The sequence below is a fragment of the Camelus bactrianus genome, chromosome 17 (assembly GCF_048773025.1).
Source record: "Camelus bactrianus isolate YW-2024 breed Bactrian camel chromosome 17, ASM4877302v1, whole genome shotgun sequence".
In the NCBI taxonomy this organism is placed as follows: Eukaryota; Metazoa; Chordata; class Mammalia; order Artiodactyla; family Camelidae; genus Camelus; species Camelus bactrianus.
Window position 1 is genome coordinate 6,899,733 of NC_133555.1, and position 16,170 is coordinate 6,915,902.

The 16,170-nt window shown below is 37.7% G+C and overlaps 1 protein-coding gene across 3 annotated transcripts in view; it reads left to right on the forward strand.

The window, feature by feature from the left end:
* The window catches only part of RAD18 (RAD18 E3 ubiquitin protein ligase), a 100,114-nt gene that overhangs the window by 56,325 nt on the left and 27,619 nt on the right, over positions 1 to 16,170 (forward strand). For all 3 annotated transcript variants that reach the window (XM_010952976.3, XM_045515275.2, XM_045515276.2), the window contains 2 exons: positions 4,343 to 4,480; positions 8,863 to 9,037. In XM_010952976.3, coding sequence (XP_010951278.1) covers positions 4,343 to 4,480; positions 8,863 to 9,037 — 313 coding nt within the window. The remainder of the gene's footprint in view (positions 1 to 4,342; positions 4,481 to 8,862; positions 9,038 to 16,170) is intronic.

Consider the following 16,170-nt stretch of genomic DNA (forward strand, 5'->3'; position numbering starts at 1 on the left):
ACTTGCTTACCCTCAAGTGACAACTCAACTCATTCATTTTTGAGAAAATAGATTATCTAAGTCTGTATAATCATACTTTGCTGTTGTTTCAAGTAAAAGGCGTGTTCATTTAGAAAGTGACGAGCTCACAACTCAGTCACACAGATGCCTCCTCAGCATAGGTGCTTCCGGTGACTGAATGGTTTCAGCAGAGAGGAGCAATAGAAGCACTTAGAGTTGACTGAGACCAAATCTGAGGTGAGTAGGGACCTTGAGGCAGGCAGCTCTTGGGGGAAGTTTTACTGTGTCAGAGAGAGCAGAGAAATGAGGTTGTAGCTGGAGGTGGGTGTTGGGTCCAGGGACGGTTTAATTTCTTTGTTATTTTAAGTATTCTTTTAAGTTGGGAGATACTTAACCCAGTGGTTTTCAGATCTCTTTTGATTGCAACCCACAGTGAGAAATATATTTTTTATCACTACTAACTGTATGCACACACATTAAGACTGAAGTAAGTTTCGCAAAACAATTTTTACCCATTCCATTTTTTTAAAGGTTGTGTTCAGATATTTTCAAATGATGTTCATATTCCCCCTCCTTGACTTTAAAAGTCTCCAACGTCAGAAAAAATCCCCCCCCCCAATTTTTTTTTAATTTTTAAAAAGAAAATACTGTTTTCCATCATTTTTTCTCAAAATTTCTTTAGTGACTTTGAAAAAATAAAAGGAGTGGGATAATTGACTTCCCAAACCACTTGGTTATACATATCCAGACCGTAATGCATAATGCATTCTACTCTTTTTTTTTTTAAGTGAGGTCAAGTTACAGAGAGTTCCCATATATTCCCTGCTCTTGCACGTGCATAACCTCCCCAGGTGTCAGCATCCCCACCAGGGAGGTGCATTTGTTACAGCTGATGAACCTCCATTGGCACATCATAATCCTGCTAAGTCCATAGCTTATTTTTAGGGTTCACTCCTCGTGTTGTACTTTCTGTGGGTTTTGACAGACGTGAGGTGACATGTTATCTACCACTACAGCATCTTACAAAGTATTTTCACTGCCCTAAAAGTCTGCTGTGCTCCACCTGTTCACGTTCCTTCTCCCCCACCCCCACGCTGGGCGACCACTGATCTTTTTACTGTCTCCATTGTTTTGCTCTTTCCAGAATGTCACATAGTTGGAATCATGCAGTGTGTCACCTTTTCAGATTGTCTTCTTTCACTTAGTAATGTACATTTAAGGTTCCTCCATGTCTTTTCATGGCTTGATAGCTCATTTCTTTTTAGAGCTGAATGATACTCCATTTTCTGGATGTACCACAGTTTATTGATCCATTAACCTACTGAAGGACACCTTGGCTGTTCCCTCTTTCCAATTTTAGTGCACTCTGACACTTTTCATTCTATTCTTATATTTTATTTAAGAAAAATCTGGACCTAAGTTGTTTCCGCAATCGACACTCTCAGTTTGTAAACCTCAGTCCTGTCCCAGCCTCGTTTAGATGCCAGTGGGAAAGAATCAGAAGAAGAGAGGGAGAACCTGATGATACAGCAAATGATAATTACATGTATCATATCACTGAGAAGTCCTTAGTGCTGGGATCCAGGGTGTAAGTTAGGGATTGTCCTTTAATTGCAGCAAGGAAAGTTGTTTCATTTTAGCTTCGAGGAAGATGGATCATGTGCACAGTGAAGTAACAGTAGTTGGGAAGATGACAGACTGACTGTTAGAACTTCTCTGTGTTTTCAAAGTAGTGTAAGGCCAGCTGAGGAGGGGCTGAGAGGGAGTGTTGGAGGTTTGGAGAAAGTGTGAAGTTGTCCTTTTAGAGACGTAAAGCAGAGTTTGCTAGAGAAAGGTGGAAGCTGTACGGTGGTGTTGAGTGCTCATTTGAGGGTTAGACCATGGGTTTAAAGTGAGGAGAGTTCAGGGTTAAATGAATAAGCCCTTAGTGAATGTTAGTCATTACTGTTAATCCATTCTTCTTCCATGCTTAGCTGCCTGCGTGTCATAGGTGGTTGATGAAAAAACATGAGATTTTTGGGAGACACTGACTTCAGACGCACACCATGACTTAAAGTAGTTGAGTAAGTTTCTCAGTGGCATCACTTTAGAGGCTCGAGTCTGTCCCACTGTTGGGCGCCTGGTTTTGGGCTTGTGCACCCCAGGTTTATGGGCAGACCCAGAGACTCTGTCTGTGAAAGCCGGTCTGAGGGAATTAAGGTGGTCGGGGCATGAAGGGCTTGACTTGGCTCTAGAGAAAATTGTGACATTTCAGCTTGGAGAGGCAGAAAGGGTGGTATGATTCAAGTATTAAAAATCTTAAGAAGGAGTGTGACCTGGTTGAATGTGGGCTTATTCATCAGAACTGACAACTCTCTGAGCCATTTCAGGCTTGTAAGAGGTAAACTCTGGGCATCTAACCAGCAGAACTGAGATTTTAAACTCTAAAGTTCTCCTTGCCAAATGGCAGAACTCCTAAAATGAGGTGAAGAAATGAGTGGGAACAATTTTATTAGTCATAATCTCTTGGCACTGTTCATCTTTTGAGCAGGGGTTATTGGACCTCTGGGGCCAAAGGCAGAGCAGTGGTTGCCATTTACTTTTTGGTTTCCAGCCTAGCTGTAGGGGTAATTAGATTTAAAAAGAAAATCTCCTTTAAACCTGGGACTTTATTACTTGAGAAGATAAAGTCATTAAGCCTCTTTAACTGTTAATGAGATTACTTTAGCAAGTTTCCTGAGTAATTCTTAAGTCCACAATCCGTAAGTGCACAATAGAGGAGCCTTTACTAGGAAAACAAGCCTAGGCCAGGTCTGATTAGATGATACAGACCCCATACTTCTGTGTCACCCCTGTGCCTATTACAACCTGCATAATGATGTCATTAGCCCATTGATTCTGGGGAGCTGAAGAAGTACAAAGTACTCATTCTCACATGTGTAGAGTCAAATAGGACTTAAGAGAAATCACTTAGTTTGTATCCTGCATAGAATCTCACCTGTTTCTGAAGAGTGAATTTTTTCCAGTAATCTTTATGACCAGCTTATATTTTGCTGAAATTTTAACCAGTAACTTAGTTATAATTTACCGAACACTTTACAACCCAACTCTTTAGTTTCACTGGGAGTTTTCATACACGTACCATACGTATAAATATATTCAAATCAGGAGTAGTCTCTCCCTGATGTCCAAAGAGCAGTCACGTGTATGGATCTCCTTGCTAAACTGAAATGAATATGCAAATAGAAGCAAAGCTAGCTTCTTCCACAGTGGGGGGGGGGGAGGGGAAGTCCATTGAAATTTCACCAGACAGGATTTTGCTTGTCTAGAGACGAGCATTATTTTCCATTGCCATCAGATGTCTACAATTTACAGAGCTGTAACATAGCTCAAAGGCAGTGGATGGCTGGAATCCTGGAAGGTTAGCTCTAGAAAATGGATGGTTTTCAACTGAAGCACAAATTTCTCCCTGAACCCAGTTATCCTTGGTATTGTGCTCTCGGGAAAATGATGGTTACTGGATGAAAACAGTCTCAAAACTTTGTTTTAACTACTTGCAGTGTGATTCTTTCTAAAATGTATTTTTCAGGATTTACAACATCATTTTGAACCATGACTTGAGTGTTTAAGGTTGCTAGATAAGTAAGTGCAGCCTCAGCTCTTTGAACCGTGGTTCACGATCACACGTAGATGTCTTAAAGTCCACGCTCTAACAGTGAGCAGCTACTCTTTATTGAGTAGATTAATGTACATTAATAATTGTGACCTAGAGGTCAGCCTTCAGTTATCTTCAGAGGTGTTTTAGTGGTAGTAAATGAAAACTGGTGTCATTATAATATCCTTGGATAAGGTGGATTGGTGGTGGTGGTGGGTTCTTAGATTGTTAAATGGATTCTGATGGGAAACAGGCAAGAAACGTGAAGGAAAAGGAGGGAATTGAAATGGATATCGTTTCTTTCTGTAACCCAACTTTCCTAAAAGCTTCTGCTTCTACACTCCATTAATACTCTTGATCTTAGTACTCTGTTGTGTCTTGGAAATTAAAATGTTGTCTTTTGGATATATTTAAGACAACAGCATCTTTCATGCTCTATATCAAAAGCCTTTTATGAAAAAGAGTGTGGGATTTGGGAAGAAACCTACAGTTGCAAACTAGGAATATCATGTTTCCACGTTTGTATCTGAGGAAGGGAGATGATATAAAAGCAGTCTTCGCAGCCCTCCTGCCCTTGTAAATTCACGCAGGTGGGCCCCGGGCGCTGTCCTTGAACAAGCTCATGTGCTTCCTGATGCTCAGCTTGTCCGTTGTAGACGTATAGCTTGTGTAGTCCTTGCTTTACTGAGAAGGTCTTTTAAATTTCAGGTAAAAAACATCAGAATGAATTCCAGCTCCTGGTGGATCAGGCCAAACAAGGATACAAGAAAACTGTTGGAACGTCCAAAAAAAAAGTAACAAGAAAAGAAGATGAATGTACAGAAAAGCTATTATCTGTATGCGTGGGTAAGAGACTTTAATTAAAAACAGAAATATATTGAAATTTACTGTTTTTAATTTAAAAGGATAATAAAACCAAGGGAATTTATTTTGGGCTTATTAGGTATTTGAAATGGGAAAAGGTATTTTTAGACATATAGCAGTTGTTGAATATAAACTAGGTTTATACCTCTGGGAAAAATGGTTGGGAGATGTCCTGAAGACACAGTTTCTAAAATCTGTCTTCCTTGCCATTAATGATAAATCAGAAGTTTCTTAGTTATTTAAGCTTGAGGATGTTTTCCAGGTGTAGGACTTACTGCTGCAGATCCGCAGATATCCTACAAAGGGAATAAATTATTTTTATTGTAGGCCACTGGTGTTTACTTTGAATAGAATGCTCTGCTAAAATATCTAAAGCTGATACATAATTAATTTCAACCATTTTTTTTTAAGCTCTTAGTTCTTAAGTTCTTAGTTCTTCCTTTATCAATCTTAGTTTTATTTTATTTTGAGATGAGGTGGAGGTAATTAAGTTTAGTTTTTTTGGAGGAGGTACTGGGGATTGAACCCAGGACCTCAGGCATAGTAAACATGTGCTCTGCCACTTGAGCTATACCCTCCCACTTCAACCAATTTTAAAATTTGAGATTTTAATCATTCATAAATATACAATTCAGTGGCATTAAATACATTCACAGTTTTGGGTCACCATCACCACTCTACACCCAAAACTTTTTCATCCTCTCCAGCAAAAACTCTGTACTGATGTAATAATAACTCTCTCTTCCACTTCCCCCACCAGCCCTTGGTAATCTCTGGTCTACCTTCTGTGGCTATGAATTTGCTTATTCTAAATACCTCATCTAAGTGAAATCATGGATTATTTGTCCTTCTGTGTCAGCTGATTTCATTAAGTATAATGTTTTCAAGATTCCCATGAAATCAAAATTTCATTCCTTTTTTTGGCTGAATAATATTCCATTGTATGTATATACCACATTTTGTTTATCTGTTTATCTGTAATGGGTTATTTTCACCTTTTGGCTTTTGTGAACAATGCTGCTCTGTGCATTGGTGTTCAAGTATCGGTTCAAGTCTTGGCTTCCCATTCTTTTGGATGTATATGTATATACCTAAGAGTGGAATTTCTGGCTTATATGGTAATTATTTACATTCCCACCAGCAATGCTTAAGGATTCCAGTTTCTCTGTATGTGTGTCAACACTTGTTATTTTCATTTTTTTCTTATTCTTTTTACTGTCACCGTCTTGGTAGAGGTGAAATGGTATCTCATTGTGGTTTTGATTTGTATTTTTCTAATGACTAATGATGTTGAGCATCTTTTTGTATGGTTTTGGCCATTCATTTTTCTTCTTTGGAGAAATGTCTCTTCAAGTCCTTCACCCATTTTTTAATTGGCTTATTTGTTTTTGGTTGTTTAGAGTTTTAGGAGTGCTTTAAATATTCTGGATATTAATCCCTTATGTATGTGATTTGCAAACATCTTTAAACATTTTCTGGATTGCCTGTTTGTTTTCATGATAGTATCTTTTGATGCACAAAGTGCTTTATTTTGATGAAGTCTAATTTATCCTTTTTTTTCCTTGTTGCCTGTGCTTTTGCTGTTACATTCATGAAGTTGTTGCAAAATCTGTGTCGTGAAGATTTTCCTCTGTTTTCTGCCAAGAATTGTGTAGTTTTAGCTCTTAAGTTTAAGTCTATGACCATTTGGAGTTAATTTTTGTATATGGTGCAAGTAAGAGTCCAGCTTTGTGCTTTTACATGTAGCGTATCCAGTTTTCTCAGTACTATTTGTTAAAAAGACCATCCTTTCCCCATTGAATGTTTCTGATATCCTTGTGGGTTGACTGTGTGTGAGGGTTTATTTCTGTGCCCTTCTTCTGTTCTGTATGTCTGTCCTTATGCTGGTACTATACTGTTTTTATTACTGTAGCTTTGTAATTTCATTGTTGGGAAGTATGAGTCCTCCAACTTTATTCTTCCTTTTCAAGATTGTTTTGGCTGTTTGGTTCCCTTGAGATTCCACATGAATGTTAGGATAGATTTTCTTTTCTATTTCTGCAAAAAGTGCCATTGGGATTGCATTGAATCTATAGATGGCTTTGGTTAGTTGACATCTTAACAATGTTAAGTCTTCCAATTCATGAACATAGGATGTCTTTAATTTATTTTTATCTTCTTTAATTTCTTTCAACAGTGTTTTGTAGTTTTCAGCATATAAGTCAAGTCTTTTACCTCCTTGGTTAGATTTATTTCTAAGTATTTTATTCTTTTAGTGCTATTGCATTTTTTATTTTGTGCTAAGTTCTCCTAGTGTCATTTAGCAGGTTGCTGCCTGAGGATATGCATATGCCTCATGGTCTTTGTGAACAACTGAAATTTGTTTATACATTTGTTACAGGTTTTGTCAGAAAGTAGTGTAGCTCCTGAGAAAATCCAGTGTGATATCTTGGATTAGGAGAACATTTTTGTTTTTTGGTTGAGTCTCTTTTGAAAATGATTAATCACTTGTACTCAGGGGCTGTGTATTCTCTTTGTACGTGCACAAATATTGCTGTCCCTGGGATTCAGAGAGGAGTGCTGCTGGTAGGTTGCTGTGTGTGAAAGCGTGTGTCTGAGGGGTGGAGAGCGCGAGAGAAAGGAAGGCAGACTGAAGGTTTGGGTTTCGTATAGCATCATACAACCAGTGTAATCTTTGCTCTTTAGAATAAACCTGTTCATTAAAGTGCTGGTATAAGTAAACAAGATGTGTGTCCTCCATCTGTTTTTGTTGCATGTCTTTGGGGAGGTTTCTTGTCAGGGCCTCATATTTTTAGGCTTTATTTGAAATTCTGTTCTGAAATCCATAAACAGATGAAGGATAACTGGCTTTCATTGCCCACAATTTTTGAGTGATATTTGTCCACACCAGAGAATTTATCCTGTAGAAACTTACCTAAGCGGGGGTGAGGGAAGTAAGGAGAAGAATATAAATCAGGTACAAAAGTAAAAGATAGTTTTAAATTGAATTCCTGTTCCCTTGTTTGCCAACTTGATTGCATCCTCCCATCCAGTTGAGTGGTAGTTGCCTGGGTTCACTGAGTTTACTGAGAGCTTGATTTCTCTTAATGTGATCCTGGGTGTCTGTTGACCAGAGAAGATCCCAGAGATCCTCGATGGTCATCCTAATTAGCTGCTTTTTCCCTTTCCCAGATAAACAGTGGAGGGTACATTTTTGTTTCAGTAGTAATCAGGCTTATCGAAAGCTGGGCAACATCAGGAACTTATTTTTAGAAATTATTCTTTTGTGTGATGTATGCTGCTCTCTAGTGTAACAAAAACTTATAATTATTACTGGTAAAATCTTGACTGTATTGAGTTGGAAAGGTTTTTTTGATTTGTTTTGTTTGAAGAATTTGTCATATTTTTTCTCCATAAATTTTTTCTTTATAATGAAACCTTGACAGTTCTTTTTAGTGTCCTTTGTTAAAGGTCACTTCCCTCCTCAAGTAAAAGCTCATCTCTGTGATCAAAAGCATGAAAGGGGGCTCTGCTCTGTTAGCACACACGGCTTGCGTGTCAGGTGCTCGGTCAGTCCCTGAATCTTAGCACAGCTGAAATGCCAGCAGAGCCCTGGAACACATCGTGAAGAGGAGGCCTGGACATAGAGGAATCCTGCGCAGTGTTTTCTGCGTGCATATTGGCAAATACCTGTTCATCCTTGCATGTCACGTTCCTGCAAACACTGCGTGTGCATCACTCCAGCTTTCCTGAGCCTTTATCTTATCTGCGCTGAGAGACCTCAGAAATTGAGAATGTGACATGGGATGTGTAGAAATGTGACATGTATTGGATCAAGCAGAAATCCTGGTTATGTCTGATTAGTTTTCCTTTTCCCCAGTGAATATTAGATTCTTTGTAACAATTAGAAAAATATTCGGATAGCTTGACTACCCTATAGCAGTCAGTGACAAATATTGTGGTTCTCTTATTAATTGACTCTCTGATCTTTTTTTGTTTTGTCTCTTATGTATATCAGTGTTCTCTGATCTCTGAAATATGTAGGAATTCTTTAGTAATACTGGAAATAGAAGCCTCATTAGAATTACAAGTTCCTTTCCACCCCTGGTTTTAAAGAAAATTTTATATTTAAATTAATTAATCTGGAAATACATAGAGTGGACAGTATAATTAGATGACACCATTGTAGTGTTAATTCTTAATCTCTGGCTGTTGGTAGACTTTTGGAATCAATGATACATAAACTTCTATTTTACCAAGTACAAATAGCAATATTAAATGTTGTGGAAATAATAAACACAGAGAGGTTGTAAACTTTAAGTTACTCTTAAATATTTCTTTTTTTCTTTTCTTTTTCTTTCTTTCATTTATTTTTTCCTTTTTAGGACAGGAAAATAATAAAATGAAGTTCTTGGATATGCCCCCCATAACAAACCACTTCCCTCAATCAAAGCCGGACTCCCCAGGGAAATTAGAGCCTGAGAGACGAGATGATTCTCCCAGCTGTGCGGATATTCCAGAAGAAGCCCTGTCCTCACCAGAATCAGAGTCCTGCAATAGGTGAGGAACTTGTAGTAGCTGATTATTTTAAATTTCTATTTCCTGTGCATGCTTAGACAGGTGAAAATAACTAAAAAATAGCTTTGAGGCCTGGTGCTGTCCCTCCTTCCCTCCCCGCAGTCTCTGTCCACTGCTTTGCAGGGTTCCTGATGGGAGCAAGGCAGGATCTGGAGACCAGTGCTGCAGCTCCAAGGGGCTTTGTTTTCTGCTCTGTGGCCTTTATATAGATATTTTTCGTAGAGTCAGAGCATGATTGACAGTGATATTTTTACCAAGAGAATGAGTGAAGGAGATAAAGATAACTATACTGGAAAACAGAAATGACCAGGAAGACAAAAAAGAAAAATTTAACTGAGCAAATAGAATGGATGGAGAAACTTTAAAAGTGAGAGATTTGGAGGTAGGTCATTTTTCCAAGTGATTTTTTTTTTTTTAAAGACATGATGTATTTTTAAAAGACCGAGTTAAATTATATCCTTATCTGTAACATCATTTTGACCCCGGGAGCTGTTATCATTGCCTTCTGAATGAATTAGACCGATTTCAAATGCCAACAGCATCATATGAATGTGTCTTGGAAATTATTTAACCTTTGATAATTGTTCATTTAAAAAATTGTTAACAGTACTCTAGAGTGAGAGCTGATGTCTAATCTAAAACATCAAAGTAAGAAAACTTTTTTGTAAGAAGAGTATATCCAAAGACCCTCTGCTTTCCTAGGGTTCTTGGGAAATAGTTTCAAATTATTCAGAACCAAGTATTAGGAAGAGTAAATCTTCTCACTTTACCCCTAATATTTTCAATGTACAGAAACATCGTATCTCAAGTTGGAGAAGAAAAAACCCATGGGAGCCGAGTTTTCTCCAAGAGTGTGATACCACTGCCCAGTTTCCTAGGATCAAGCCGTTCTTGCAAGTCCAGGGGGCAGTGTTTGTTTTTAAACACAAGTCTTACAGAAATACAGGGTAGACATGGAGGAAAAAATAGAGTCCAGGGAAGTAAGAGTTGGTTTTTAAGCATGGTTGTGAGATGCCTGAATGTTCCAGTATGCTGATGAAAAAGGACATTTTTATAAATTTGGAGTGGGGAGAATGAAGGAAGGTGAAAGGAGAGACACATGGCAGCCAGATGTGTGTTTATCTGGTGGGGAGGGTGTGGGAAACAGAATCAGTTTGATGGGGGTCTTGGCCGCAGACACACTGGCATCACTGAGGATTTAATTGTAGAGGATTATTAAACCATTCATTTTTTTTTAAAGTGAGCCCTTATATTCTTCCACATTTTAGTTACACATATATACATGTCTGTGCACCCCCTCCCCCCATACATTCATGACCAGTGGAACTACCTACTGATGGCAAATTTTTAAGTTTTATTTAGATATAATTTACATGCCATACAATTCATTCATTTAAGTTACAATTCGGTAATTTTTAGTATGTTCCCAGAGTTGTATACCCATCACCACAATTTAGGACATTTTCATTACCCTAGGAAGAAACCTCATACCATTAGCAGTCACTCCCCAGTTCTTCCCCAGTCTGCCAGCCCCTGGCAATCACCAGTCTTATTTCTGTCTCTGTAGATTTGCCTCTTCTGGATATTTCATGTAAATGGAATCATACACTCTGTGGTCTTTGTGACTGGTTTCTTTTGCTTAGCATAATGTCTTTAAGATTCACCCATTATGTATCATGTTTCAGTACTATATCCCTCTTTATTTCCAAGCAATATTCCTTTGTATAAATATGCATTTTGTTTATTCATTTATTAGTTGATGGGCATTTGGGTTGTTTCTCATTGCAGTTTTGACAAGGACAAAACCATTGAGTTTGCTCGCACACTTTGGAGGCTTAGCTTTAGAGTCCATAAATGAGGCTGTGCCTGGCTTGCCTTGAGGAAGTGGCCAGTGACTATTACTCATATCTCAAGCATGAATAAAAAATGTTGTACACATTATAAATATTAAGTATGTTCATCTTTAACATTTTAACTTTATTTAGGTTCTTTTTTATACCTTCCTTTTCATTTGCTCTGTTGTTTTATCAGTCTAAGATTTTTAAATTTAAAAGGTTGAGGCTGTTCCTTCTACAAGATCTAGGAACTCAGGAAGGCTAAAGGAAGAGTGGGAACAAAGTAGTGGTTGGTCTGATACCAGGGCTTCCAGAGCAGACTGTTGAGTCCGTGTGCAGGGGTAGCAGCCACAGGGGAGCAGGAGAGCTGCTCGAATGACTTCAGCTCAGGATCTGCTGGGGGATCTGAGAGTCAGTCTTTTGAAGTCTGTTTCCAGCTGTGAAAAGCATATGTGAATATCTGATTTCTCAGATGTGTTGGGAAGATGAAGTGAGATAATAGAATGTGGGAGTCTTTGATAAATATCTGATTCTAGTTTTATAAAGACCAAATCAGTTGAATTTTCGTCAGTAATACTGTAAAACTTGGGACTCCATGACCGCGTATTTCAGAAATGCCTTCTTAGTCCTTGATCATTTTGTTCCTACTTCTGATCTTTAGAAAGTTGTGAGCTGGGCTGATTAGCTCCATTCACAATTCGTTTAAGTTGGCCTTGGTGGGGCGCTCACCACACCACTGAGGCGCAGGCTTCTCGGGTTTCCCAGCACCCCTTCCAAACCGTGCTTCCTCGCTTAGAGTGAACACCTCGTCTCCCAGTTCACCATGGCAGCTAATCTGACCTGTTTCCAGGTCCTTTCCATTTTAAGGTTTCTTGTAATTTCTGACCTCTTCTTTCTTGTTAATTGTAAGAGAAAAATTTCTTAAGACATTTCTAGAGACCTTTCTTAAGACAGATTCACCCACCTCCTTTAAGACACTGTTCCATCACTGGTTCCTTAAGTTTGCCCTTGGATGGCCCTTCTTCTCTGCCCTTCCTCCAATCTGTCTTCTCTTATTCTTCCCACTAAGCAGGAAGTAATTTCAACTTCCTCCGTGAATTCCTATAGCAGTGTCTCTGAATTCCAAAGCACTTTATCTAAATCAAATCTTACCATGTATTACAGTTATTTGATTATCTTTGTCATTCCTGTTATTACTCATCAAACTCCTGAAGAATTGAATCTGTCGCTCATTAAAAAAAAAAACCTCCTGTCTAGTGTCTCTGCAAGACCTTTATTAAGTAAAGGATTGATTGATTCTAAGGTGTACATTTTCTGTTACACATTTTAATGTCTGAAGTTGTGATGTGTACTGTAATCATTGGTGCCTTACAGTTGCTGCCAGCCAGGTTATGTCCTGATGTACTTGCCAGTGCGTGAGTTTCAGTTCAGTTACACATATTGGTAACATTACATTGGTTTGTCATTTAAAATGTCTTCAGCAAGATAATGAGAAAAAAGGTTATCATGGATGAAGAAAGTAAGAAAAAGGATAGCAGGGTGTAAGTTTGATGTTAGCAAGGTAGTGTTTACTCTTGGATGAAGACTGCAATTCCATGTTTTCTTGCAAGAACAGTCAAGTGATTCACAGGACCTAAAGATATGCACAAGTATCTGAAGACTAGTTATGTTTTCTTAGTGAGCTGTGTACAAAGGATTGCTTGTTTGTTCCATGACCTACTGAAGGCCAGAGAGATGGTCAAATCCCTTGGAATAGATGGAAAAAATTTCAAAGTAGTCAACAGCCTGACTGATTCATCTGTTGCGAAAGACTATTGTTAGGGTGTCAAATATCAATTAGTCAGACATTTCTTACTGACTTTGAACATAAGCTGCTTATCTTCCAGTCATGAGATGTGCCTGAGAAAGAAACAAAATTAAGAGTTCGGTTTGCAGAATGGGTATCAGTGCCTTAGATGAAATTCCTGGAGACAATGGTCAAGTAATTTTAAGAAATACTTTGTCTTCAGTGCTTTTGGTAGTACGGAGGATGACTTTGTGAGGGGGAACTCAGACATCAGAGATATTGAGTCCAAACATTATGAACAAGAGTGGGGCTCTGAGTCTGAAGGCATTTTAGGAACACTTTAACCAATTTATTTCAAATTTTTTTATATATATGCACATCAGTGGTAGAAGATGAAAACGTATGTCCACATATGTTTAAAAGAACTCTCTGGGTATGTAAAAATTAAAAATAATGGCTCATCTTACTTAAATTTTTGAAATGCAGTATCTGAATATGAATACGGTCCCTGGCTCACTTCAAGCATAACTTCATCACTTAGTTGGAAACTCATAAAGTTGTTGGAAACTCATAAAGTTGTTGGTAACTTGGCAGAAGGCTATTGCAAAGTATACTGATCCATGGGTTAGTGCCAGTGTCATTCAGTAACTCTAAAACCTGCAGAATCAAAAGAGATGCCAAGTTGATTAGAGTAGTAACACCATAGAAATCAGGAAAACAATTTACCCATCACAACCAAATGCCTTTACTAGAATCAAAGCATTTTAGAGATAAGTGGTCTTTATTTGTCTGGTCTAACTTTTATTTTCCATAATATTCAGCCATCAGATGGAAGAGAGATAGGGCACTACACTGTAGTCCTGTCATTTGTGGCAAGTGTAGTAGTTGGTAAATTATCTGTGTTCTTTGACCACTTGTCCATTGCAGACCCTGAGTCAGCCTTCTAGAATCATACTTATTCTTTGTATATTAAAGTGTTCCTTGCTTTATCCCTTTCATTTTCAAAAATTTTCTCATTGTTTTTCCTATGATAGTTTTATTGCTTTCATTGTGGAACCCTAAATTTTTTGAAGTACTTTTAATTTAGATGTTATGCATGTTTGTGGTGACAGATGGAAAATTTAGGTAACCAAAAAGTAAAATTTCGTAATTTTATCAGCCAGAAATAACATTAACACTTTCATATGTATATCTTTCTAAAGATAGTGGGGTGGATGCATGGGTAGATAGAGGAACATTTTTAAAACAGTAGTATCATAGTGCTTTTTTTTTTTTCTTAATGCTTTTTTTCTTTTCTTTTTTCTCTTTTTAAGAGACAAGTCATGCTGTTTTAGGTCTACTGTGAGTGCAAATATATTGTGGATTGTTATTTAATTAATGCAGTCATACTGTAATACAGAACATAGATATTACTTTTATATTGTTGAATAACACTATTGGTTTTCTTTATATTAGAGCAGTATTTAAAGTTACGCAGGCTGACAGCTAAGAATAATCTTATTTTAAAGATCCAATCCAAATAATTATTAGGATGAAATTGTTGCTAATTTTGATTCTTAACTCTTAGGATGAAATTGTTGCTAATTTTGATTCTTAACTCTTAAGTAAGGACTTCTTTTAGAGTTTGAACCATTAATCTTTCATTGATTCTTTCTTGTCAATCTGAAGACAGATGATAAACAAATTGATAAGAATTTTAGATTTTTGTACACCTCCTAGATGATTTCCGGGAGTTCCAGAGACTTGTCCAAATTTCTGTAAATTAACTTATTGTTCTTCTTAATTAAGAAAAGAGAGCTTTTGTTCCCTGAGTTTTGGCAAGTAGAGAAAATTGCATTTTTATTGAGTGCTAAGTTATAAGAAAAGATGGTTTTGATTATGACCCTAGAGAGGAAGCTTTGTCTTCATCTTGAGATGGATAGTGGTCATGCTATTCTTGGGAAGAACTTTTAGATCATTATTTAAAAAAAAATTTTGTGCACTTTAGTTCTAGGCAATATAAGTTGAAAGGAGCCTTTTTAAAATGTAACTGGAAAAATTTGAGTAAGGTCATAGATTAGATAATATTTTATTAATATTCAATTTCCTGATTTTGATAATTTTATTATGGTCGTGTAAGTGAATGTACTTGTTAAGAAATGCACACTGAAGGGTTAAAGGGACATGAGGGCTGCAACTTAATCTTAGTGGTTTAAAAAAAATCACATGTGTGTGAGAACACACACACGCACACACATGTACAGAGAGAGAAAGCAAATGTGGCAGAATGTTAGCAATTGGGAAATCTGGGTGATTTGGGAGTCATTTTTTTTATAGGTCTGAGATTGTTAAAATTAAAAAAATTATTGAAAAGAGTGATTGTCCATAATCAAAGAAGTCTGTTTACTCTAGGAGATTTTCTAAAGGAAAGATTTATACTTACGATTTATTGGCTAAAAGAAGTTGTAGCCAGGGGTCTGCGTGGTTGGTGAATGTGGTTTCCAGTCAATGAAACCATGTTAATTTCAGTCACTCTGTCCAGGACCAGCCTGACATGGTTGTCTCTGCTTTGGGACGTCAGAGAGAACGTGGGCTAACGAAGTCGAGATGTGGTTTCAGTACTTAACAAAGGGGATCACGAAGACAGCTCATGTCACTGCTTGGTACCCAGTAACCTACGTGAACCTTCTTGCAGATGTCAAATGTTGGTCATAAAAGAAGTTGGGTCAGAGAAGGTCTGAATGCATACATTTTTAACTTTTCACAGTTCCTGGCATAAACGATCACCTCTTCTGTGATACTAAGTTAGTAGCAGCATCTTTGTGTAGGAAGTCCAACACTGACACAGGCCCAGCCATGCCATGCGTTTGATACATTTTGGTACAAGGTTTCCTCACCTTTTGTTCCTTTCTGAAAGAGCTCTCTGTCCAGAATTCTTAAAGAGCGAGAGAGAAAAAAAAAAACAAAAAAAAAAACAAACCCAAAAGCATGTGAAGAAATCTTGATTATCATTTGTTGGAAAATTTAAGGAGTGATTAAATTTCAGCCTTTCTTAAATTCTAAGTAAATTGGGGGATAATGGGGAAAGCTTAAGAGAAAAAGTGCCATTGTGACATTCATTGAAGGAATGTGGAATACGGGCGCCGTGAGCCTGTTGATAAGTTCAAGCTGAGTTTATTGCTTACTGAAGGGAACAGAAACACTACTTCCATCATCAAAGTGGCCCCCCAGCCAGAGGGCCAAAGTCGAGGTGTGCACTGGGATTGATTTTGGTTTCAGGAAGTTCTTTGAATGCCGGTCATGTTGGGACTGGGTGACCCTAATAGTTCAGAATTGGTGAGTACAGCAAGATGAGGATTTTGAAAGGAGGGATTCAAAGAGATGTTAGGGTTATGTCTTCAATGCTCTCTGTTGTAAAGCTGAGGGGTTTTATGGGAGGTTTTGGAGCTCAATAATAAAGTTACTTGCAACTTTTATCTTTTTGTACAAGAGTCTCTTGAAACAGTCAAGTTATC